General features: G+C 36.7%; 1 protein-coding gene across 2 annotated transcripts in view; it reads left to right on the top strand.

The window, feature by feature from the left end:
- Positions 1-20,616, top strand: part of Kdm1a (lysine demethylase 1A) — a 60,911-nt gene that overhangs the window by 27,407 nt on the left and 12,888 nt on the right. For both annotated transcript variants that reach the window (XM_076861073.2, XM_076861072.2), the window contains 6 exons: positions 1,545-1,678; positions 5,609-5,687; positions 6,503-6,595; positions 8,037-8,143; positions 10,645-10,726; positions 12,675-12,769. In XM_076861073.2, coding sequence (XP_076717188.1) covers positions 1,545-1,678; positions 5,609-5,687; positions 6,503-6,595; positions 8,037-8,143; positions 10,645-10,726; positions 12,675-12,769 — 590 coding nt within the window. The remainder of the gene's footprint in view (positions 1-1,544; positions 1,679-5,608; positions 5,688-6,502; positions 6,596-8,036; positions 8,144-10,644; positions 10,727-12,674; positions 12,770-20,616) is intronic.

Below are 20,616 nucleotides of genomic sequence, written 5' to 3'. Positions count from 1 at the left end.
TTAAGGATTGTTGACTTGATTTAATAATGCGAAACAGTGTTTATGCTCATTATCTATAGTATATGAATAGCCTTTTCTCCTTGTCCCTAAGAACAGTGTTAATATGTAGCCCTGTTAGCATCATTTTTGCATAATCTCTTATTAACCATTTTTTTTTCTAGGTAGTATTTGCCATTTGATTTTCATTATGGAAACAGACCCCTTAATAACCTAATAGTTATCTGAGTTACGTCTTCACCTGTCTTGTTCTATCTCCTAATTTTACTAAATCCTCTTGTGTTATGTAAAATGATTAAATACGGACATCTGGTCTCTGTTTTGTTACTTATATATAATTACTTCAATGGTTTTGAATTTTGAAATTCTTTAAGTTCTTTTTTTTTTTTAAATGTTGGGGATTGAACCCAGGGCTTTGCTCATGCTAAGCATGCTATGTACTAGAGAGCTACACTCTCAGCCCTGTATTTTTATAAGCTAGTGATTATCACATCTTTATAAGATGATCTTGGAAATATGAGCATAATATTTGTAAATTAGATATTTCTAAAGATGTCCGTGTCCACCAGCTTATAAAAATATTTACTAACCAATTTAAAGAATTTCAAAACAAGATTTTACTTGTATATAATGTATGTGTACACTAAATGTACTATGTAGCACATATGGTAATATACTTTTAATGTAGTGTATAGTAAAGCATCTTTAATGTTTTCTGCAAGCAAGAGTGAAGTCCTTGCATTCTTCTGACTTATCACTGTAGTCTGCTTAATTTCTCTCACTCTTTGCCAAAATTGAATATTGAGCGCTGATGGATGCTGCTATTGATGGAATCATGTATTTAGCATCATCTTTCTGTTAACATGCTGTAACCCTAAAAGAAGGCATGCAATTGTGTTTTCAACTTCATAGCCTCTCACTTTCCTGTTAGTATATATTCCCTTTAATCTTGTTCTTTTATTTATTTATCATTTGTTGTTGTTTGTATTTTGGATTTTTGTTTGGTACTAGGGATTGAACCCAGAGGGACTTTATCATTGAGCCACATCCCCAGCCCTTTTTATTATTTATTTTGAGACAGGGTCTTGCTTAAGTAGCTTAGGGCATTGCTAAGTTGCTGAAGCTGGCTTCGAACTTGCTGTCTTCCTGCCTCAGCCTCCTGAGTTGCTGGGATTACAGGAGTGCACCACCGTACCTGGCTGGTTCTTCACTTTTAGATTTTATTCTACACCACTAGTGATGCTAATTTGAGAACATCAGCCAGTATTATAAAGTTATTTTGTAGATGAAGAAAATATTCTAAATACCTTATGTATTATTTCACTCATTAATAAATGTTTACTTGGGCATGCTGAGTGGCTGATTTGTAAGGAAGTTTCAGCTTTTGAAACAAATTGAAAGTTGTTTTTTAAAGGAGGTGAGATCAGTCTGTGAATGAGGCAAAACGCCACAGAATTATTCAGGTATAAAAGGAGTTCACGATGTCATCATCCGTGGTTTTGTACCTAATTGCACTTTTCCCAGCAGACCTTTGCTTTCTTTGCTAGGTGTGGAGGGTGCAGCTTTCCAGAGCAGACTTCCTCATGACCGGATGACCTCTCAGGAAGCAGCTTGTTTTCCAGACATCATCAGTGGGCCTCAGCAGACCCAGAAGGTTTTTCTGTTCATTAGAAATCGTACAGTAAGTTTCCATGCTAGCCTTTTTCCAACTGGATTATGAAAACTACATATGATTTTTGTAGAGAATATGGAGAAAAAAAAGGAAAGAATTTTAAAATGGTTTGTAATACTATTACTCCAGAGATAACGATTGTTAAAAATTAGTGGCTTTTTGTTTGGGTATTTAAAAAAATATATATGAAATTTTTGTTTTTATAAATTGAGGTCCTATTTATATCCATTTTGGTGGATTCTTTTCATACCTCATAGTATACATTAAGGTATCATTTTTTTAATATTTATTTTTTAGTTGTAGTTGGACACAATATCTTTATTTATTTTTTTATGTGGTTTTGGGGATCTAACCCAGGTCACTTTGTCTTTCCTTCTAAGATAAGTGAAACGCTTATTCTGCTCTCACCACCTAGGTCAGCTTCCTCTGGCTGAATGATTAATGTCTATACAATGTCCGGTTGCCAGTTGAATTCTATTTTAATCATTAGATATTTAAATTTTCATTTTTGCCTTTCTGAAGAACCTCATACATCCTTTACTCTATCTGGGGCATTATTTCCGAATCTTACAGATGTCAAAGAAAAACTAATTTGTCAAAGAGTGAATGCTTTTAAGTTTTGATACCTATTGCCAGATTGCCTCCCAGAAGGGATGAACCAGTCAACATCCCCAGTGCCCATCCCTGTTCTGTTCTGTTCTGTTTACTTTTCTTTCTTTTCTCTTCTTTCTTTTCTATTTTTGGTGTCAGAGCATTATAGTTATACACAGTAGTTGAGTTCGTTTCAACAAAATCCTACATTGATTGAACTTGATTTATTTCATTTTGGCCCTGGTTCCCTGCCCCCCTTTAATCCCATCCTCCTCCCCCTCTTTCCGCTATTCTACTGATCTTCCTTTATTTATTTTTAATTGGTGCTTTCTACATATCCAAAATGTGGGATTCCCTGTGATATACTTTCATATGCACATAGTGTGGTTTTGTTAAATTCATCCTGCATTTCTTTCCCTTTCCCATTCTTCTCAATCCCTTCTTCTACTCCCTGATCTTCCCTATATCTTGATATCCATCTTTTCCCCTTTATTTTGTTCTAGCTTTCATATACAAGAGAACAATCAACCCTTGATTTTCTGAGTCTGGCTTATTTCACTTAGCATGATGTTCTCCAGTTCTCTTTTTTGGCAAATACCTTGATTTCATTCTTTTATGACTAAGTAAGACTCTATTGTATATATGCCATGTTTTCTTAATCCATTCATCTATAGATGCTGCCCCTGTTTTTGTTATTAAAACAATGATAATCTATACTACTGTTTTTTATTTCTTGGATTAATGAGACTACTGCTTTTTTACATGAATTAGTATTTCTTCTTGAATTTTTCTTTCATGTCTCTTATTCATCAAATTTTTAAAAAAATTTATTCATTAGTTGTAGTTGGACACATTACTTTTATTACACTTTTTTATTTTTATGTGGTGCTGAGGAGTGAACCCAGGGTCTCCCATGTGCGAGGTGAACACTCTACCGCTAATCCACAACCCCAGCCCTCATCAAAAATTCTTTAGCCATAGAATTAGGGGGTGTAATTCAGTGGTAGAGTGCTTGACTGGCATGAATAAAGCTCTGGGTTCAATTCCTGGTACTGCAAGAAACAAACAAACTTTAACTATAGAAGATAGGCAGCAAAGTGCTATTTAGAGCATATAATTGTATCGAGGGTAATGTAAGGTGGAAATAGAGATTTCAGCTATTTTGAAATCTCAGAGAAGTCATTTAGCATGTCTTTTAACCATCTTTGATTAATTTTTCTGTTAGATTGCAAAATCACTGCTAAATTTGGGTTAAATATCATATAGCTAGAGTGGTTGGTAGATACTACTAAGTTTTTGTAACAGAAAAGACAGGGTGATTTTTTGTTGTTTTTTTGTTTAAGAGAGTGAAAAGTTCTTAAGTATGTACTTCTGAGGCTCCTTTGTCTTATAAATGAACCAACATTTGTGTGTCACTTATCAGTATTTGATCCAATTGGATTTTTATTTTTTAATTTATTTTTTTTTCAGAGAGAGAGAGAGAATTTTAATATTTATTTTTTAGTTATCTGCAGACATAACATCTTTGTTTGTATGTGGTGCTGAGGATCGAACCCTGACCACACACATGCCAGGCGAGCGCGCTACCGCTTGAGCCACATCCCCAGCCCCCCAATTGGATTTTTAGATAAGTTTTCATGTTTTTGTTTCATCTGAAGAGAGTTTTCAATTTTTACTTGGGCCTGTGACTAAAAGTCACGCTTTGGGGAACAGTTGACCCAGGTTAAAGTTAAAAGGGGGGGGGAGTATCATTTGTCAATTCTCCAATCTTTTTTTGGGGGGGGGCATTGATACCAGAGATTGAACTTGGGGGCACTCAACTACTGAGTCACAATAGCCCCAGCCCTATTTTGTATTTTATTTAGAGGCAGGGTCTCACTGAGTTGCTTAGTGCCTTGCTTTTGCTGAGGCTGGCTTTGAACTTGTGATCCTCCTGCCTCAGCCTCCCTAGACACCGGGATTACAGGTGTGCACCACCGTGCCCGGCACCAGTTCTCAAATCTTAAATGGCATATTTTGCCTCCTGATTTTAAAACTACCTTTTAGGATTATTGAACTAGAACTGAGTTTTATTTTACAGGTTAGAAGTTTGTGTGAGAGTTCAGGAACTTAGGCCCAGTGTGTATGTGAGAAATTCCCTTAATGTGGCCACAGAGCAAAGCAGAGTGTCTGTATGGATTTGGACATATCCCTTTGTAATTTAGTTTATTTACATCTAGCCAAATTAACTCCTCCTCGGTTGAAACCTTGAATATAGAATAGTATTTTTTTTTTTTTTTAGAATTTTAATATTTATTTTTTTTAGTTTTCGGCGGACACAACATCTTTGTGTGTATGTGGTGCAGAGGATCGAACCCCGGCCGCATGCATGCCAGGCGAGCGCACTACTGCTTGAGCCACATCCCCAGCCCCCTAGAATAGTATTTATTGACTTTTAGCTAAGACTTTCATACAGTGGTGTTTAATTTGTTTTGTATTTTGCAAATACACACACATATATATTACTCTAAAGAGAATTCCTGTTTAAACCCTTTAACTATACCATAATTTTTTTCATTTCTCCTCTTAGTGTTTTGTCAGCAGTATTTGAAATAATAGACTGCTCCTTTTTCCCTTAACACACTACTCCTTTGGCTTCTGTAACACAGATTTTGGTTTGTCTCCTGCCTCCATAGTTGTCATCTCTTATGTATCTTTGTCTAGGTGTATCCTTAAAATCAGCCATTATGTGAGCTGCTTGGGACTTCTCTGAGATTCTCTCCTCTTCTTCTTCTTCTTTTTTTTTTTCCTTTTTTTTCTTAAAGCCCTCTTCTGCATGTTTGGCTTCATACCTCCCCTGAGCTGCCTATTTTATACCTCCTCTTGTTTGCTTTACTACCAGACTCATTTCCTGATTTCTTCTTTCAGTGAATAGCACACCAACTCATTTAGTTTTATAGATCAAAAGCAGAAGTTATCCTTCACCCCTTTCTCCCCTACTTCTGCATTTCTAATTTATTATTATTATTATTATAAAGTTTTGGGGATTTCATCTACTCAGTATTTCTGGAATCAAGTAAATAAATAAGGTTTAAATCCTATTTTCTTCCTACTGCTGTATGACTTTGGTAAGTTACTAGGTGTTGTTCCTTTTTAGGATAAATTTCCCCAGCTTCTTAAATAATTCATTCATTTGGCATGGTTTTGTGTTTTATCAATTTCTTTCTCAGGAATAAAACTTCATTGTTTGAAAATAAAGTCTATGTTTGAGGTCTTAAAGATGATTTTGTAGATGGTCAAGTGGCATAATACAGTTTATATCATTTATAATACAGCTTATATAATACAGTTTATATCATTTAAATATAGTTGCAGTTGTGGTTGGATAATCCAAAGATTCAGCTGACATTTGAGGCTACACTGCAACAGTTGGAAGCGCCTTATAACAGTAAGTAGCATGTTCACTAGGACTAATTTTGGGACCTTATTGCTAAAATTAATGCTTCCTTCTGGAGCCTCTTGGTTCCTTGATAATTTTTTCATTCATATTTTATTTCATCTTGTGCTGTACAACAGTGGACCTTATATAAAACCTGTTTTCTGTGCAGTTTTTTTTTTTTTTTTTTGGTACTGGGGATTGAACCCAGAGATGCTTCACCACTGAGCTACATCCGCATGCCTTTCTTTTATTTTGTTTTGAGACAGGGTCTTGCTAAGTTGCTGTGGCTGGACTCAAACTTAGCGATCTTCTTGCCTCAGCCTCCTGGGTTGCTGGGATTACAGGTGTGCACCACTGTGCCCAGCTTCTTTTCTGTTTTTGTTTTCCTGATCTTTAAGTTGTGTCAACAAATGAGTTCAAGAGATTTTAAAATAATTTTTCTAGACTGTTACCCAGCTTTGACCTATGGTCTCTCTTGGCTCTTGATAAGCTGGTCTGGTTTTCTTTTCTCATTTGTCACTAACAAAGTCTTATGAAGATTTTACCAAAGTAAACGGAGCATTACAACTATTTTCAAAGATTCGTCCTTCATTTGTTCCATAATGGAATGCCATTTTTAAAAATTACAAATTATATGATGTACATTTTGGACTCCTCAGACTAAAAGCTCTGAAGAATCACTTTTCCACTTAAGGAGTCACATGACTTGAAATTTATGGGAAAAGTGTATTCAGTGATTTCATGATGGAGAAATAGAGATGTTAGAAGAGGTTTCTGTTTAAACTGCTTCAAATAAACATTTTTAAATTTATTTATTTATGTAGGTGATACTGTGCTTGTCCACCGAGTTCACAGTTATTTAGAGCGTCATGGTCTTATCAACTTTGGCATCTATAAGAGGATAAAACCACTACCAAGTAAGGACTTACCCAGCCATGTATTTTAGTTATAAATAATTTTTAGCTATAAATCTAGGACCACCTTTTATATCTATGATGTTGTTAGTATTTAATTTTGATTTGTAAATCTATATTTATCAAAATAGTCTGAAGTTTTTTTATAAATAAAATTTTAAAAATATTTAAATATATATTTCCTTAAGTTCTAGTTTGATAGGTACTTAGAAAAAAATAGGATTTCTAAGTTTAAAAAAAATAGAATTAATAAAACAAGTGTTATAAAAAAATGAAAGAAAAAAGAAAGAAAAAAAAAGAAAGAAGTTAGTTATGCAAGCAGGAGGCTTGAGATTCTTTTCCTCTCATTTGCTTTTAAAACAAATATACAGTTTGTCCCTTTCACAGTGTTTGGATAATGTCTGCCAGCAATTCAGGAAACAGGGATATTTTGAGAATTAATGCTTTTTTAAAAATGGGGAGGGGATTTTGGGGATTGAACCCAGGGGTGGGCAGAGTGTTTTACCACTGAGCCACATCCCAGCCCTTTTTAATTTCAATTTTTTAAAATTATTTTTTAGTTGTAGTTGGACACAGTATCTTTATTTTATTTGTTTATTTATTTATTTTTAATGTGGTGCTGAGGATTGAACCCATGGCCTCATGCATGTTGGGCGAGCACTCCACCATGGAGCCACTGCCTCAGCCCTTAATTTCAATCTTGAAACAGGGCTTTGCTAAGTTGCTGAGGGCCTCACTAAATTACTGAGGCTGGCCTTCAACTTGCAATCCTCCTGTCTCAGCCTCCCAAGTTGTTGGGATTACCATTGTGTGTCACTGCTCCCAACTATTGCATTTATTTATTTAATTGTTGTTTTGGTGCCAGGGATTGAATCCATGGGCACAACCATTGAGCCACATCCCCAGCCCATTTGGAGTCGGGTCTCACTGAGTAGTTGCTTAGGGCCTTGCTAAGTTGCTGAGGCTGGCTTTGAACTCATGATCCTCCTGTCTCAGCTTCCTGAGACGCTGGGATTACAGGTGTGCACCACCGTGCCTGGCCTGATTTTCCATGCTTTAATCATTCTTCCAAAAGGAATACTAACTTAAGACAAAAAAATAGAGCTGAATGTAAATAGCTCACACCCAAAATTGTCTTCCTACAATTATGAGATAATGAAACCAGTCGTTCATAGCATATCCAGGATAGAGTCTGAAACATGGAAAGTAAATCTCAAGAGAAGGAATTTGATTTATTGATGTTCAACATTGAATTAGTGTTTTATAAACTTCAGATATTTGTCAACTTTATTTTCAGATAGTTTCCATATTTTGAAAATAATTGATGTACTTTTAAGACATTGTGATATGTTAAGAATCCAGAGATTTTCATGAGGAAAAAAAACTATGTACCCAAACTAATTACAACAAAACATTTTAATTTTTGTTGTTCTTTTGCTTTTAGCAAAAAAAACAGGAAAGGTAATTATTATAGGCTCTGGAGTCTCAGGCTTGGCAGCAGCTCGACAACTACAAAGTTTTGGAATGGATGTCACACTTTTGGAAGCCAGGGTAAGAATTTTATTTTGGTTGTAGAAGTCTGGTCTAATGGAAATATGTTACAAATCAAGGAATAGTGCACCTTGAACTTAGCCAAGTTGATTTAATTGTATTTGTACAGTATTTTGGGTACTCCTACTTATAGTGGATAAAACTTCTTTTTTATTGAAGTGCTAGGGATCAAATCCAGGGCCTTCGTGTGTTTGGTAAGTACTCTATCACTGAGATACACTCCCAACCTTTAGATAAAGAATTTGTGACAATAGCCAGGCATGGTGATGGACGTCTATAATCCCAGCAGCTTGGGAGGCCAAGGCAGGCAGACCGTGAGTTCAAAGCCAGCCTCAACAACATAACAAGGCGCTAAGCAATTTAGTGAAACCCTGTCTCAAAATAAAACATAAAAAGGGCTGGGGTTGTGGCTCAGTGGTTAAGTGTCCCTCAGTTCAATCCCCAGTACGGGGGCTGGGGAGAATAGAATTTCTGACAATAAAGCTTTGAAAAGTTCTAATGAATAAAGTTTGTAGGAGATGGATATTTTCAGATCCTTATTTATTGCAGTTAACTCAAATTTGGGGCATTCATGGTCTTTACCTTTTGTAGGAGGCAGTTATTTTCAGTGGTGAATTGTATTCCCTGTTTGATAGTCAAAGATAAGGAGTTGTTTCTTAGGTGGGAGCCATCTTTTAGGGCATGATAAAGCCAAGATATCCTCTTTTTTTTTTTTTTTTTTTAACTTATATTTTTAGTTGTATTTCGAACACAGCACCTTTATTTTATTTATTTATTTTTATGTGGTGCTGAGGATAGAACCCAGTGCCCCACTTGTGTTAGGCAAGTGCTCTACCACTGAGCTATAATCCCCAAGTTATCCTCTTAATTATTAGCCCTGGAGAAGTAGAAGCTGAAGGAGGAAAGGGTTGATGGCACACAGTGGGGAAAGAGCATCACATTAGGATGCTACTATGGAAGTTATTTTCATGAATAATTTTTGAAATTTGATTATTTTCCAGTGACTTAAAGGCTCCCTGAGCCCCCATCGTTTTAAAAAACATACTTCTCAGGTAACCTAAATAATGGAGTGGGGAAATTAAAATTAAATATTTCAATATAGTCTTTTATTAAAAGTAATACTTTATTAATTCAGATAACATTTGTTTAGTATGTAATAATAGGGTTGTTGTAAATCCTCACCCATGTGGAGTTTATAGTTAGTTTATAGTTAGGCTTGTCTTTGGGGTTTTTTTGATTGCTTATCTGGAGTTTATAGAATATGCTCCTCGTATTATATACAATTAATAAATTATCACTCCAGCTCAGTAAAGTTTTCCCATAATTGAGATTCCCTAGTCAGCAGAGGTACCTAAGCCTATTTAGTGATGAATGTTATTGTCAACAGCTTATGTTCAGTAGACTTTGCCCTTGGGTTATGCTGGAGAACCATTTGTCAGAGAAATATTTATCAAATTGTTCACAGCTGGGGCTGGAATTAATAGCTCAGTGGTAGAGCTCTTGCCTAGTATATGTGAGGCACTGGGTTTCATTCTCAGCACAAGATAAAAATAAATAAAGTAGGGGCTGGGGTCGTGGCTCAGTGGTAGAGCAATTGCCTAGGATGTATGAGGCTCTGGGTTCAAGTCTTAGCCCTACATATAAATAAAATAAAGGTCCATACAACTAAAATAAATATGTATATATTTATAAATAAATAAAGGTTTATTTATTTATTAAAAAAAAAATATATATATAAACTTAAAAATTTCTTTAAAAAATATTTATTTATTTTTTAAGTGTAGGTGGACACAACATAATGCCTTTATTTTTATGTGTTGCTGGGGATCGAACCCAGGTCACGCCCGTGCTAGGCGAGTGCTCTACCACTTGGCCACAATCCCAGCCCTTGTAACTTAAAAATTTTTTAAAATTATTCATAGCTAAGCTGGACATGGTGATGCAATGCCTTATATAGTCCCAGCTACTTGGAAGGCTAAGGTGGAAGGATCACTTGAACCCATAAATTCAAGACCAGCCTGAGCGATATAGCAAGACCCATCTGAGGAGGGAAAAAAGTTTCACAGCTGACTGTAGGGATTGGGAGCGGGGCAAGAATGAAATCACAGTGGTAGAAAGTTGGTATTTAAAAGTGTTGGAGTCTGTGAACATACATTTTTCTCTGGGTGGCCCCTGCCCATCCTTGCACATCTGTACGTGAAGAGGTATTATAGACAGCTGGTTAGAAAGATAATAGAATCAGCGACTCTATATATAGTCTTCTGGCAGTCAAATTGTTTTGTATCACATCATTTAATCCTATACTTCTTGCGTGTTATGTTACCTTTACTTTAACTTTGAATTAAACTTCATTTGTTCTTTGTGCCTGCTTTATTGATTGTAGTCCATGTAAATTTTAAATCACTCTTTCTTTTTAAATTATGGAAATCAATCCCTGTGTGTCAGGTTATTGTGGTTAAAACAGAACTGATGATTTTGGCCATTTAATTTCTAAAAAACAGGATCGTGTGGGTGGACGAGTTGCTACATTTCGCAAAGGAAACTATGTAGCTGATCTTGGAGCCATGGTGGTAACAGGTCTTGGTAAGTCATTTGTGGTTTTATGCTATAATATGCAATCTGAAACTAATAAGATTGTTAGGCTTACATCTTAAAGCCATAGGTACAGTTTAAAATATTTTGGTTTAGGGTACTATTTGTCAAATTTTTTTTTTAAACCAGTAACAAAATGTTACTGACTGGGTGAGTTATAAATAAAAATTAATTTTGGCCCACAGTTCTGGTCCAAGGCCAAGGTATCATATCTGGTGATAGCCTTCTTGCTAACTGAGTCCTGAGGTGGTGCAGATCATTATCACATAGCAAGAGACTTGGAATGCCAGTGTTGTGTCTGTGTCTCTGCTAGTATCCTTATGAAGCCACCAATGAATTAATCATGAGACTTCACCCTAATGACCTTCTCCAATCCTGAATACCTCTTAAAGGCCCCACCTCTAAACACTATAATGGGTTAAGGTTCTACTCCCTTATTATCTCACAGTGGGATTTAAATGCCAGCATGAATTTTGAGGGAACAAACCATATTCAAAACCTAGCAGGTCTGTTTTTCTTTTGTTAGTGAGAGGTGAATTACCAAGGTCTTTCTGAAGGGATATATCAATATGTACAAACAAAATTTAAATGAATCAAATCTTTTGACCTAGGATATCTTTTTCTAGTTCTAGGAAATTATCTGAAACAAAAAAGAAAAGAGTCATGGACAATTTTGTGTTTGGGGTTTTTAGTACTAGGGAATTTTTGTTTTTGTTCCTAGGGATTAAACCCAGGGACACTTAACTTTTGAGCTAAGCCCTCCCTGCCCTCCTTTATATATATATTTTAGTTGTCAATATATATATTGTCAATATATATACATTAGTTTATATATATATATATATATATATATATATATATATATATATATAAGTTGTCAATGGACTTTTATTTATTTATATGTGGTGCTGAAAATCGAACCCAGTGCCTCACACATGCCAGGCAAGTACTCTAGCACTGAGCCACAACCCCAGCCCCAATCCCCACCCCTTTTTAATTGTTATTTTTTAGACACAGTCTCACTAAGTTGCTGAGGATAGCTTTGAACTTGTGATCTTCTTGCCTTACCCTCTCGAATTGCTGGGATTATAGGCATGTACCATCACACCTGGCTGAAGCATTTTTAATATGGGGCTTTTTTTTTTCTTTGTTTTTAAATTGTAGTTGGACACAATGGCTTTATTTTATTTAGTTATTTTATGTGGTATTGAGGATCGAACCCAGCGCCTTGCACTTGACAGGCAGGCGCTCTACTGCCCATGGCATTATTTTAATAGCAGAACATTAGTAACCACAGATTAGAAGATTAAATTATTATACAATGTGCTGGGTTTGGTAGTGCATGCCTACAATCACAACTACTTAGCAGAGGCAGGAGGATTGCAAGTTTGAGGCCAGACTCAGGCCGCTTAGCAAGACCCTATCTCAAAATAAAAAATAGGAAGGCATGGGATTGTAGCTCAGTGATAGAGCACCCTTGGGTTCAATCTCCAAGACCATGCCAAAAAATAAAAAATAAATAATAAGTATATACACACACATAATTCTCACCATACACACACACACACACACACACACACACACACACACATACACACACACACACACACACACTGGTAAGAATTACATAGCCACTAAAAATTATGTAGGTCCGTAGTAACATAAAATATTCATGGTATATTGCTAAGTTAAAAAAAAAAGATCACAAAAACAGTATGTTTATGTGGGAGATAATTTTATGTACCTAAAATCTAGAAGGGTGGGGTGATAGATAATTTTTTGCTTATTTTACATATTTTTAATTTGACTGTTTTTTAGAATATATAATTTTTACATACTGTAAGTTTTGAGCGTTTTTGAACAAAAATATTTTCACCTTGAGGTTTTTCCCCCTCTTCTCATGGCTATGCTGAATTTAATTGTTTGAGTTTTTTTCTAGGAGGAAATCCCATGGCTGTGGTCAGCAAACAAGTAAATATGGAACTGGCCAAGATCAAGCAAAAGTGCCCACTTTATGAAGCCAATGGACAAGCTGTAAGTTGAGGACAAACAGAACTTTTCAGAATTTCTTTGATTTAGTTGAAAACTTGGGTAATGTGTGAATATACATACAAATGATGTAAACTGAGAAATAATGATATTTTTTGGTTGTTTTCTAACTGTGCTATATATAGGAAGAGGTTATTATAAATGTACAGATTGACATGTCTGTTTAGACATTTATTAACTCTGAATGAAGAAGGCTAGTAGCTAGCTAGCTAATCTTTTTTTATTTGGCTCTGCCCACTTATTCCAAGAGACCTATGGAATTGAAATCTGATTCTTCATTTCTTTTATTGTGCCTTCCATTGTGTGCTTTGGCTTCGTGTGCTTTTTATGACTTCAGTTTTATGTTTATAGGCTCAAGCTTTTGATGGGCTAATAGCCAAATGGTGGTACTTATTCAAATATATTTCAAGTATTTGTTGACCAGAAGCATAGGAGCTTCATATTTTTAATAAGACAGTAGTATGAAACTGATAATTGGTTGGGTGAATGAGAACGAACAATTTGACTACTATAAGGTAGGCTTAGGCTGAGTCAGTTCTGAATTTTTAGGGTTGAATAAAATTCCAAAGTTTGCATTAACAGAAATGTTATCAACTCCCCTGTCAGGGTGAGAGTCCATACCTCATGGGATATAAGCATCCTTTTTTTCAATGCTGGAGATCAAATTCATGCTAGGCAAGTGCTTTGCCACTGAGCTATACTCCCATGATATAAGCATTTTACTATCTTTATATTCTGAACAAGGGAAGATTTGCTGTGTGTATGTTGGCTTCCCTGTTGTTACTAAAACTGGGATGATCCCAGCTCTTGAATTTTGGGTCTCTAGGGACATCCTCACTTATTCCTATCCACATTTAGGCTTTATGGTGTTCATATCAGAAAAGGACATACTTTCAAGGAATATACCATCCTGGTCCAGATTTCTTCCAGGGTTTAAGGCACCTGGCAGAATAAAGTAAGGATGCAGTAGAGGTTAATTAAAAATTTCAATAAATTTCTGTTATTCTACAGAGATTTGAAAAAGGCATAGATACAAATAAGTTCCTGCCATAGTACTTGTGCACAAATAACACAAATAATCCGCCCCCCCGCAAATTTTTGATTATGGCAAATTTTTAAATATGCACAAAAGTAGAGGGAATACCATAACGAATCCTGTTTTCCACTATTGTTTTATGTATCCTCTTCTTGCTCTGTGTGTGTGTGTGTGTGTGTGTGTGTGTGTGTTGTGTGTAATGTTTTGGAAGCAAATCACACACATATCACCATAAATTTATCAGAAACTTAGTCAAGGCAGTTTTGCCTAGGGTTCCACAGAACAAATTGCCACAGAAGAGTCAATGAAGCAAGGGCATGTGCGGAGGTGGGGACGGGTCAGGAGAGAGATTTGGAAGGAAGGAGGAGAGTGATTGGAGAAGACTCCAACCTGTGGTTATAGAAGAGAAAGGCATTGGAAGCAGAGGAAGGTATAAGGAAGCAGAGAACTAAGTCTGTCAAGGAGGGTGAGGAGAGGATAGGAGACAGACACCTACTGTTCAGGGTGGGGAGGAGAGTGCTTGTGAGGCCAGTCTGCAGGTTGGAACATCAGAGGTCTTTGAGCAGGGGAAGAGGCAGGATCAGAGGCATTTGGATGTAGGTAGTCAGGCATGTGCAGATCCGAGGCAGGGAAGTAGGCTCTGAAGCACTGTCTGTAGTCCTTAATAAACAAGAGCCCACAGGAAAGACTGTCCCTGATGGTTGAGAACACCCTCTCTTTGACTTTCCTGAGTGTAGAGCAGTTCATTTAATCTAACAGTAAAGAGAGAAATTTTTCTAGTAAGATGTTTAGAAAAATGCTTTCTTGGTATTAGATGAATTTTAACACCTTTATTTATTTATTTTTTCCTTCTTTTTTTGTGAGGTGCTGGGGATTGAATCCAGGGCCTTCTGCTTGCTAGGCAAGCATTCTACCACTATGCTACACCCCACCCCCTTCAGACTTTTTTGTTTTTCATAATAAGATTTCCAGACATTTATTTCTAACTTGTCTAGTGGTACGTCCTCCCCTTGAGTGTGGGCTGCCAGTTTGAACTTTTGGTTTCCAGTATGGGATGAGATAAATAGCTTGTACTATAATGTAGATAAAGTATGTCATTAACTGCACTCTCGTTCAGATGATGACTTTCCTTTTTGGTAGCAAAACTTTCTTGATAAAGAAAAGTGGTACATTGACTTGTGTTCTGACTTGAGCTCTGGATCTCACCAGGATTAGCTCTTTGAGTAGCACTGGTGAATAGTTGTTAACCTCCATGCGGTTTTCAGCATTTTGTATGCAGAGATATTTTCCAGGTGAAATTGGTAGTTGTCATCTCTGATCTGTATAGGAATTTTTCTTGAGTTGGTATGCTTGTATTTGATGCAGTAGCCAAGTGGTAAGGAAGATTCTTTAAGTATTCTCAAATTTTGGGAAGAATTCTTTGCAGCTTTGAGTTTCTCTTGCTTTTAACCAAACATAAGAAGGCATGTTACTGTATCTTTTTCTTTTCTGTCTCCAATAGTCTGGTTCAGAGTAATAATGGACAGCTGTTGTTTGATAGACCAGTTTTTGGCTTACAGGACAAGTACAAAGAGAACCCTACTTATTTATGCTTATAATAATAAATATATTTCAGGGCTTTCGAAATCTAAAGGGGTAAATAGGTCAGTAATGTCATTTTTCCTTTTCTGCAGGAGAAATAAATTAAAACTACCATTGTTTTCTTAACAATATGTAGTGGATATGTAGAAGAGCCAGAACCCATTGCGTGATATTTTGGCTCACATCCCATAGTTGTTCTGCCTGCTCTTTTAGGGAAGATGGTGCAGAATGAGTGTGTGCCATTTTGTCTGTATGGTTGTGTGTGCTAAGTCTCCTCCTCAGAGAGCTTTCTTTAATATTTTTGATAGACGCCCACCTAGAGTAGAAATTTACTCAAGCCATTGAATTTCCTTTAGTAAACTATTAGATAAAATGGGTTTGTGTTTCTCCATTCTTAGTGTGCAGCTGGTCAAAACAGAATTTAATGGTTCTGTTATTAGTAAGTACAAAATAATTCTGCCACCCTGTACAAGGCCAGCAGTTAGTTACTCAGTTATTATAAGTGCTACTTTATTATTTTTTTTAAACAGAGAGAGAGAGAGAATTTTAATATTTGTTTTTAGTTTTTGGCAGACACAACATCTTTCTTTCTATGTGGTGCTGAGGATCGAACCCGGGCCGCATGCATGCCAGGCGAGCATGCTACCGCTTGAGCCACATCCCCAGCCCCATAAGTACTACTTTATAATATTAAAGACATTTTCATACCCAGCCTTTTTGCTACCATAAGGTTATGTTATTACTGTTCTAATCTCAATCACAGGATCCTAGAGTTTACCTCTCTGTGCTGTCTGGTCCTACATAGACAGGTACAATATTGAGCTTCAGTTTTGTTTTTGACAAGGGAATTTTATTTTGTGGCTCCGAATGACTAGAACAGGGGGTGTTCTGTGAAGGGATATAACGTAGAGTGTAGAATACTGTAGGGTTAGTAAGGCTACCTGGTCAATAGAAGCGGCCTCCCAAACCCTAAGCCTGGGAGGGAAAAAAAAAAGCCAACAGAGCAGCTGTCACAGATTGTTGGTTGATGGAATTAGAGGCTGACCTGCGCTGTAATCAGCTTTAACTGGACAGGGAGAAATTCAGAAGTGGGTGATTTCTATCAGGAACATCTTGGGCCCTGCCAGTGAGGGGACTGAAAGCATATATGGGGAGGTGGGGATGAAAGGGCTCTGAGTGTTTCCTGCCTCTCCTCTGTACCAGCTAGTAACTTGGAGGCCTTAGATTTCTGTTTTTCAAAAGGACTGGGGAGGGTCCCTCAGCCCCTGCAGTGCTGTAGCATTCTGCATGGCAAGGTTACTGCAGTGCTCTGCTCTAGGAAGCTTAGGAAGACAGGGAGCTTATGTTGTTTCCAAGGGAGATCCAAAGAGAACTGAGAAGCGGATCTTGAGTAACTTCTTGGGACTGGCTCCACTCTCACCACAGGTGGTGGTCTGCCCAGTACTGCTTGTCACCATCATTTGTATTCACATAGAGATTTTTTTTATTTATATTTTTGACACAGGCCTATTAGCCTTTTTGGTTTTCATCTTTCTTTGAAGAAACATCTTAAGTATCTTAATAGCAGTATTTATTTCCTGAATCCTTTAAAATCATGACTGCCAATCCCTATTTCTATAATAAAAATTTCCTGTCTTCCTTTAATGGTCCCATAGTTCCAAAATAGTTTTCCCCCCTCAAATAAAGTTATGATCCTGGCTTTGCTTTTCCAAACTATATTTATTTATTCCTTTAAGAAGAATTTATTGAGTGCCTCTACTGTGTGCTAAAAACTGCAAGAATGAACTACAGTAGATGTTCATGTGCCTCTCCACACTCTAATCCCTGCTTTAAGTAAGTCAGTTATTTATATCCCCTTTAAGATCTGTGAGTTAAAGAGGTCAAGGTGGAGAGTAACAGTCTCGATTTACAGAATCACATTGAATTTTGTTTGGATAAATTTTGTCCTTATTTTCCCATTAAAGGAATAAGCCCTATCTATGGCTGTTTGGGATAATCTGAAGTAGAGACTCTTCAGGTGTAAATTTCTTCTTCCAGGTCTTAACCAGAGGAACTAATCGTAATCTTCTGTCTTACCATAATTCTAGAAGTGCTAAATGGTATAAGCGTGGGGGACACGGAGAGTGACTGAAATTTGGCCATTTCTGATTTTTTTCAAAAATGTGATTTTTTTTTCTTCCCCCCAAAGGGAGTAGTTCTTTCTAAAGATTTCTCTGGCTAAATTGCAGAACTTTCTGTTATGGGACCATTGCTGCACATTATGCTCTGCTGCTAGAAAGCTTTTGAAGACTGGAAGCAATATAGATAAAAATGTTTTTGAAGAATTAAAGATCTTGTATTGATGGAGTGTGATCAGAGACAGAACTAAAGGGAGCTGTCCTTATTTTGAGATACTTTCTGCAGTGTTAGGGGCCTAGTCAAGAAAGATGTTTGGTTTTCCCTAAGTATTTCTATGTGAGCTGGGCACTCAAGCTGCCCTTCTCCGACCATGTTCAGGAATGCTTCATATAATCTTTAGGACCAAAACAGAATTGAACCCTTTAGAACAGTGATACTCATCAAATTCTTTTCAAATTTGAAAGGCATCATTTTACCTGGAATTTTCATAGAGAAAAATAAATGGCTTTGAAAAATCCTAATGAATATCTGTTTAAAATAATAATAATTGTTGTTCCTTCTTTGATAGAAGGTGCTGAATTATTGATCCTGTCCCCCAAAATGCTTCTTAGTTTGCTGTTAAAAGTTCTTATTATGCTATAATGTAGAAATCCACCTGCCTTCTAACTTGGTGCTTAACCCTTCCTAATCATGTGTTGAGTTCCTTTCTCAGAAGGGACACCGTTTAAGGACCTGGAATAAAATGGCCAAATAAAATTAAAATTACTGTGACTTTTATTTAGAGATTGGCAATATTTCAACTCCAGTATGATATACTTTTTTCATAATTATTGGCAGAACTAATAGAATCTCAGAGTTGTCACCGAGAGGGAAATTGACCTGAAACAGAGATATTTTGGGGTGCTTAGATAGTTATTTGCTAAGATTTCTTTTTGTTATCTGGATATATTAAAGAGAATATTTGTAACTAGCTTATTTTTAGAAATGGATTCAAGATTTAAATGTATTTTAAAAACACATTTTGGGTTTATCCTGGTCAGTATTGTTTGCCCAGGGGATAAGTATTTTATTTACTATTTTCCAACTATTCCTTGAATTTCAAATGGAAATATTAAAGTTAATGGGAGAACAGCCAGGTGTCAACATGTGCAACCCTCCAGCAGTTGCTTGACGAGGCCAATGAGGCCTGGTTGCTGACTGTATTTTACAAATCTTGTGAAGCTAAACCTTGGTTTGAGTGGTGTCCCAGAGTCCTGTCATCTGGTGTCAGTCGAATGTGGCAGTAATTTTTTGGTTTGATTTTTGTTTGATTTTGTTGTTACTGTTCTATGTTTTTCCTTTCTTTTTGTTAAGTTTTGCTTTGTTCCTCATTGCTTTCTGACACCTCTCCCCACTCCCTGCCTTTTTAAAATTGCCTTTCTTTTGGCCATTTCTATGCCTTCACTCCCATTTTGGTCTCTGTATAGTCTGTCCTTATTTCTCTGGTGGTTGCAGCTTCTGAGCTAACAGAATGCTTCTGTCATGCTATGTGTTTAAAGCCTTGATTTTACTGCTGTCGTACAAAACTAAACTTGACGTGGCTGTTGGGCTGTTATTTACAGTTTATTTCTCTCTCTGCTGCACTGGTTAAAAGGACACTGTCAAGGTATTTTTTCATAATTTTTCAAATCATTTTCCTCACCGTTTACAATAACCCATTAAAAGCTTGACACTTAAATCTTTTCCTTTCGAAGATCCTCTCCATCACACATTCACACTGGTTTGTTGTTGTAGAGTTGCGCCTATATGTTGGGCTGGTGCCATTTGAGTTTTTGTCATTGAAAGCGCATGTAAAACGTCAGTTTTTTTTGTGGGGAGTATGGGTAGACTAAAGGGGAAAGTGTAATGAATGAATCAACCGAGCTGCTCAGAAAACAGAGGGAAGAAACAAAAGGTCAATTTGGTCCCTCTAACCTTGACAGTGTCCCTTTAAATATTTCTCTACCACACATCCTGGACCCCAGTTACTGAGCCTGAGTGCTGCCTACTTTCTCAGTATGAAACCTCCTATGTGACTGTCACCCTAGCTGCAAAGATTAAAGCTTGTCTGAAACAAGCCATCCATTTGGCACTGGAAAAGCTTTAATCTGTCTCATTTGCATTCTTGTGTACTGGCACATTCTGCCCTGTAGTAGTGGCATATGTGATCTAGTCCCCCTTCCTGCTGTAGCATCCTCTTGTTAGGCATTTTAGAAGCCACATATGGAACTGCCACCTTTTTGTGCTCCAGAAAAACCAGTCTTGCACATAGTATCTATGATCAATTAAGATCACATAACTATAGATTTCATGTTAAAATATAGTTGTTTCCTTTTTGAAAGGAGAACTATCTTTGCAGAACATCATTGCAGTAGTTGCATTAGAAATAGCAAGTTTCTGAGTAGAATTTCATTGTTTGAGTTGCTCTTTATATGACCACGATGACAATGAAGAAAAGTGATGATGAGAAAGTGGATGAAATTCCTAACAAGAAGGTCTTTTTCACTAAGAGCCCTCTTTTTTGGCCATGGGTGCATAGGTTGGATGTCTTTGAATCCACCAAGTCCTGGGACTGTCCTGGTATATAAATGGTACCATGTATCCAGGGCCTGATTCTCCGCCTCATTTCTCAGTACAAACCAAAAGATTCTTAGGAATTTAGATTTTCTTTAGGCTAAGGGTGATTCTCTAATTCATTAGGATACCTTGATCCCACGAGTAGTCTTACAGAACTGGAAGCTTCGAGTATGACTTCGATTAAATCAGTTGTAGTGGTGTTCATATAGATCCAAAGAGAGCTTTCTTTTTTTTTTTTCCCCTGCAAATTGCATTAAACACCAGATTCTTTTTGCTCATCTCAGAGAGTTACTTGTATGGTCAATAAAGGGGCAGAGGCTCATCTGTTTGGTTGCAAGGGCAAAAACAAGGAGTTTCAAACAGGTAGACTCTCACTGTGATGATCTGGTCAGCAGTTAGCTACCTCTGATTAGTTTTAGTGTTTACTAGAATATGCTTTAGTGTTTTGTTTTCTTCTTACTGATTTTACGTAGACTGTAAAGTGAATGTCCATGTTTTGAAT

Source organism: Callospermophilus lateralis, chromosome 7 (genome assembly GCF_048772815.1).
Source record: "Callospermophilus lateralis isolate mCalLat2 chromosome 7, mCalLat2.hap1, whole genome shotgun sequence".
NCBI classification, from domain to species: Eukaryota; Metazoa; Chordata; class Mammalia; order Rodentia; family Sciuridae; genus Callospermophilus; species Callospermophilus lateralis.
This window is presented reverse-complemented; position numbering and strand designations above follow the sequence as displayed.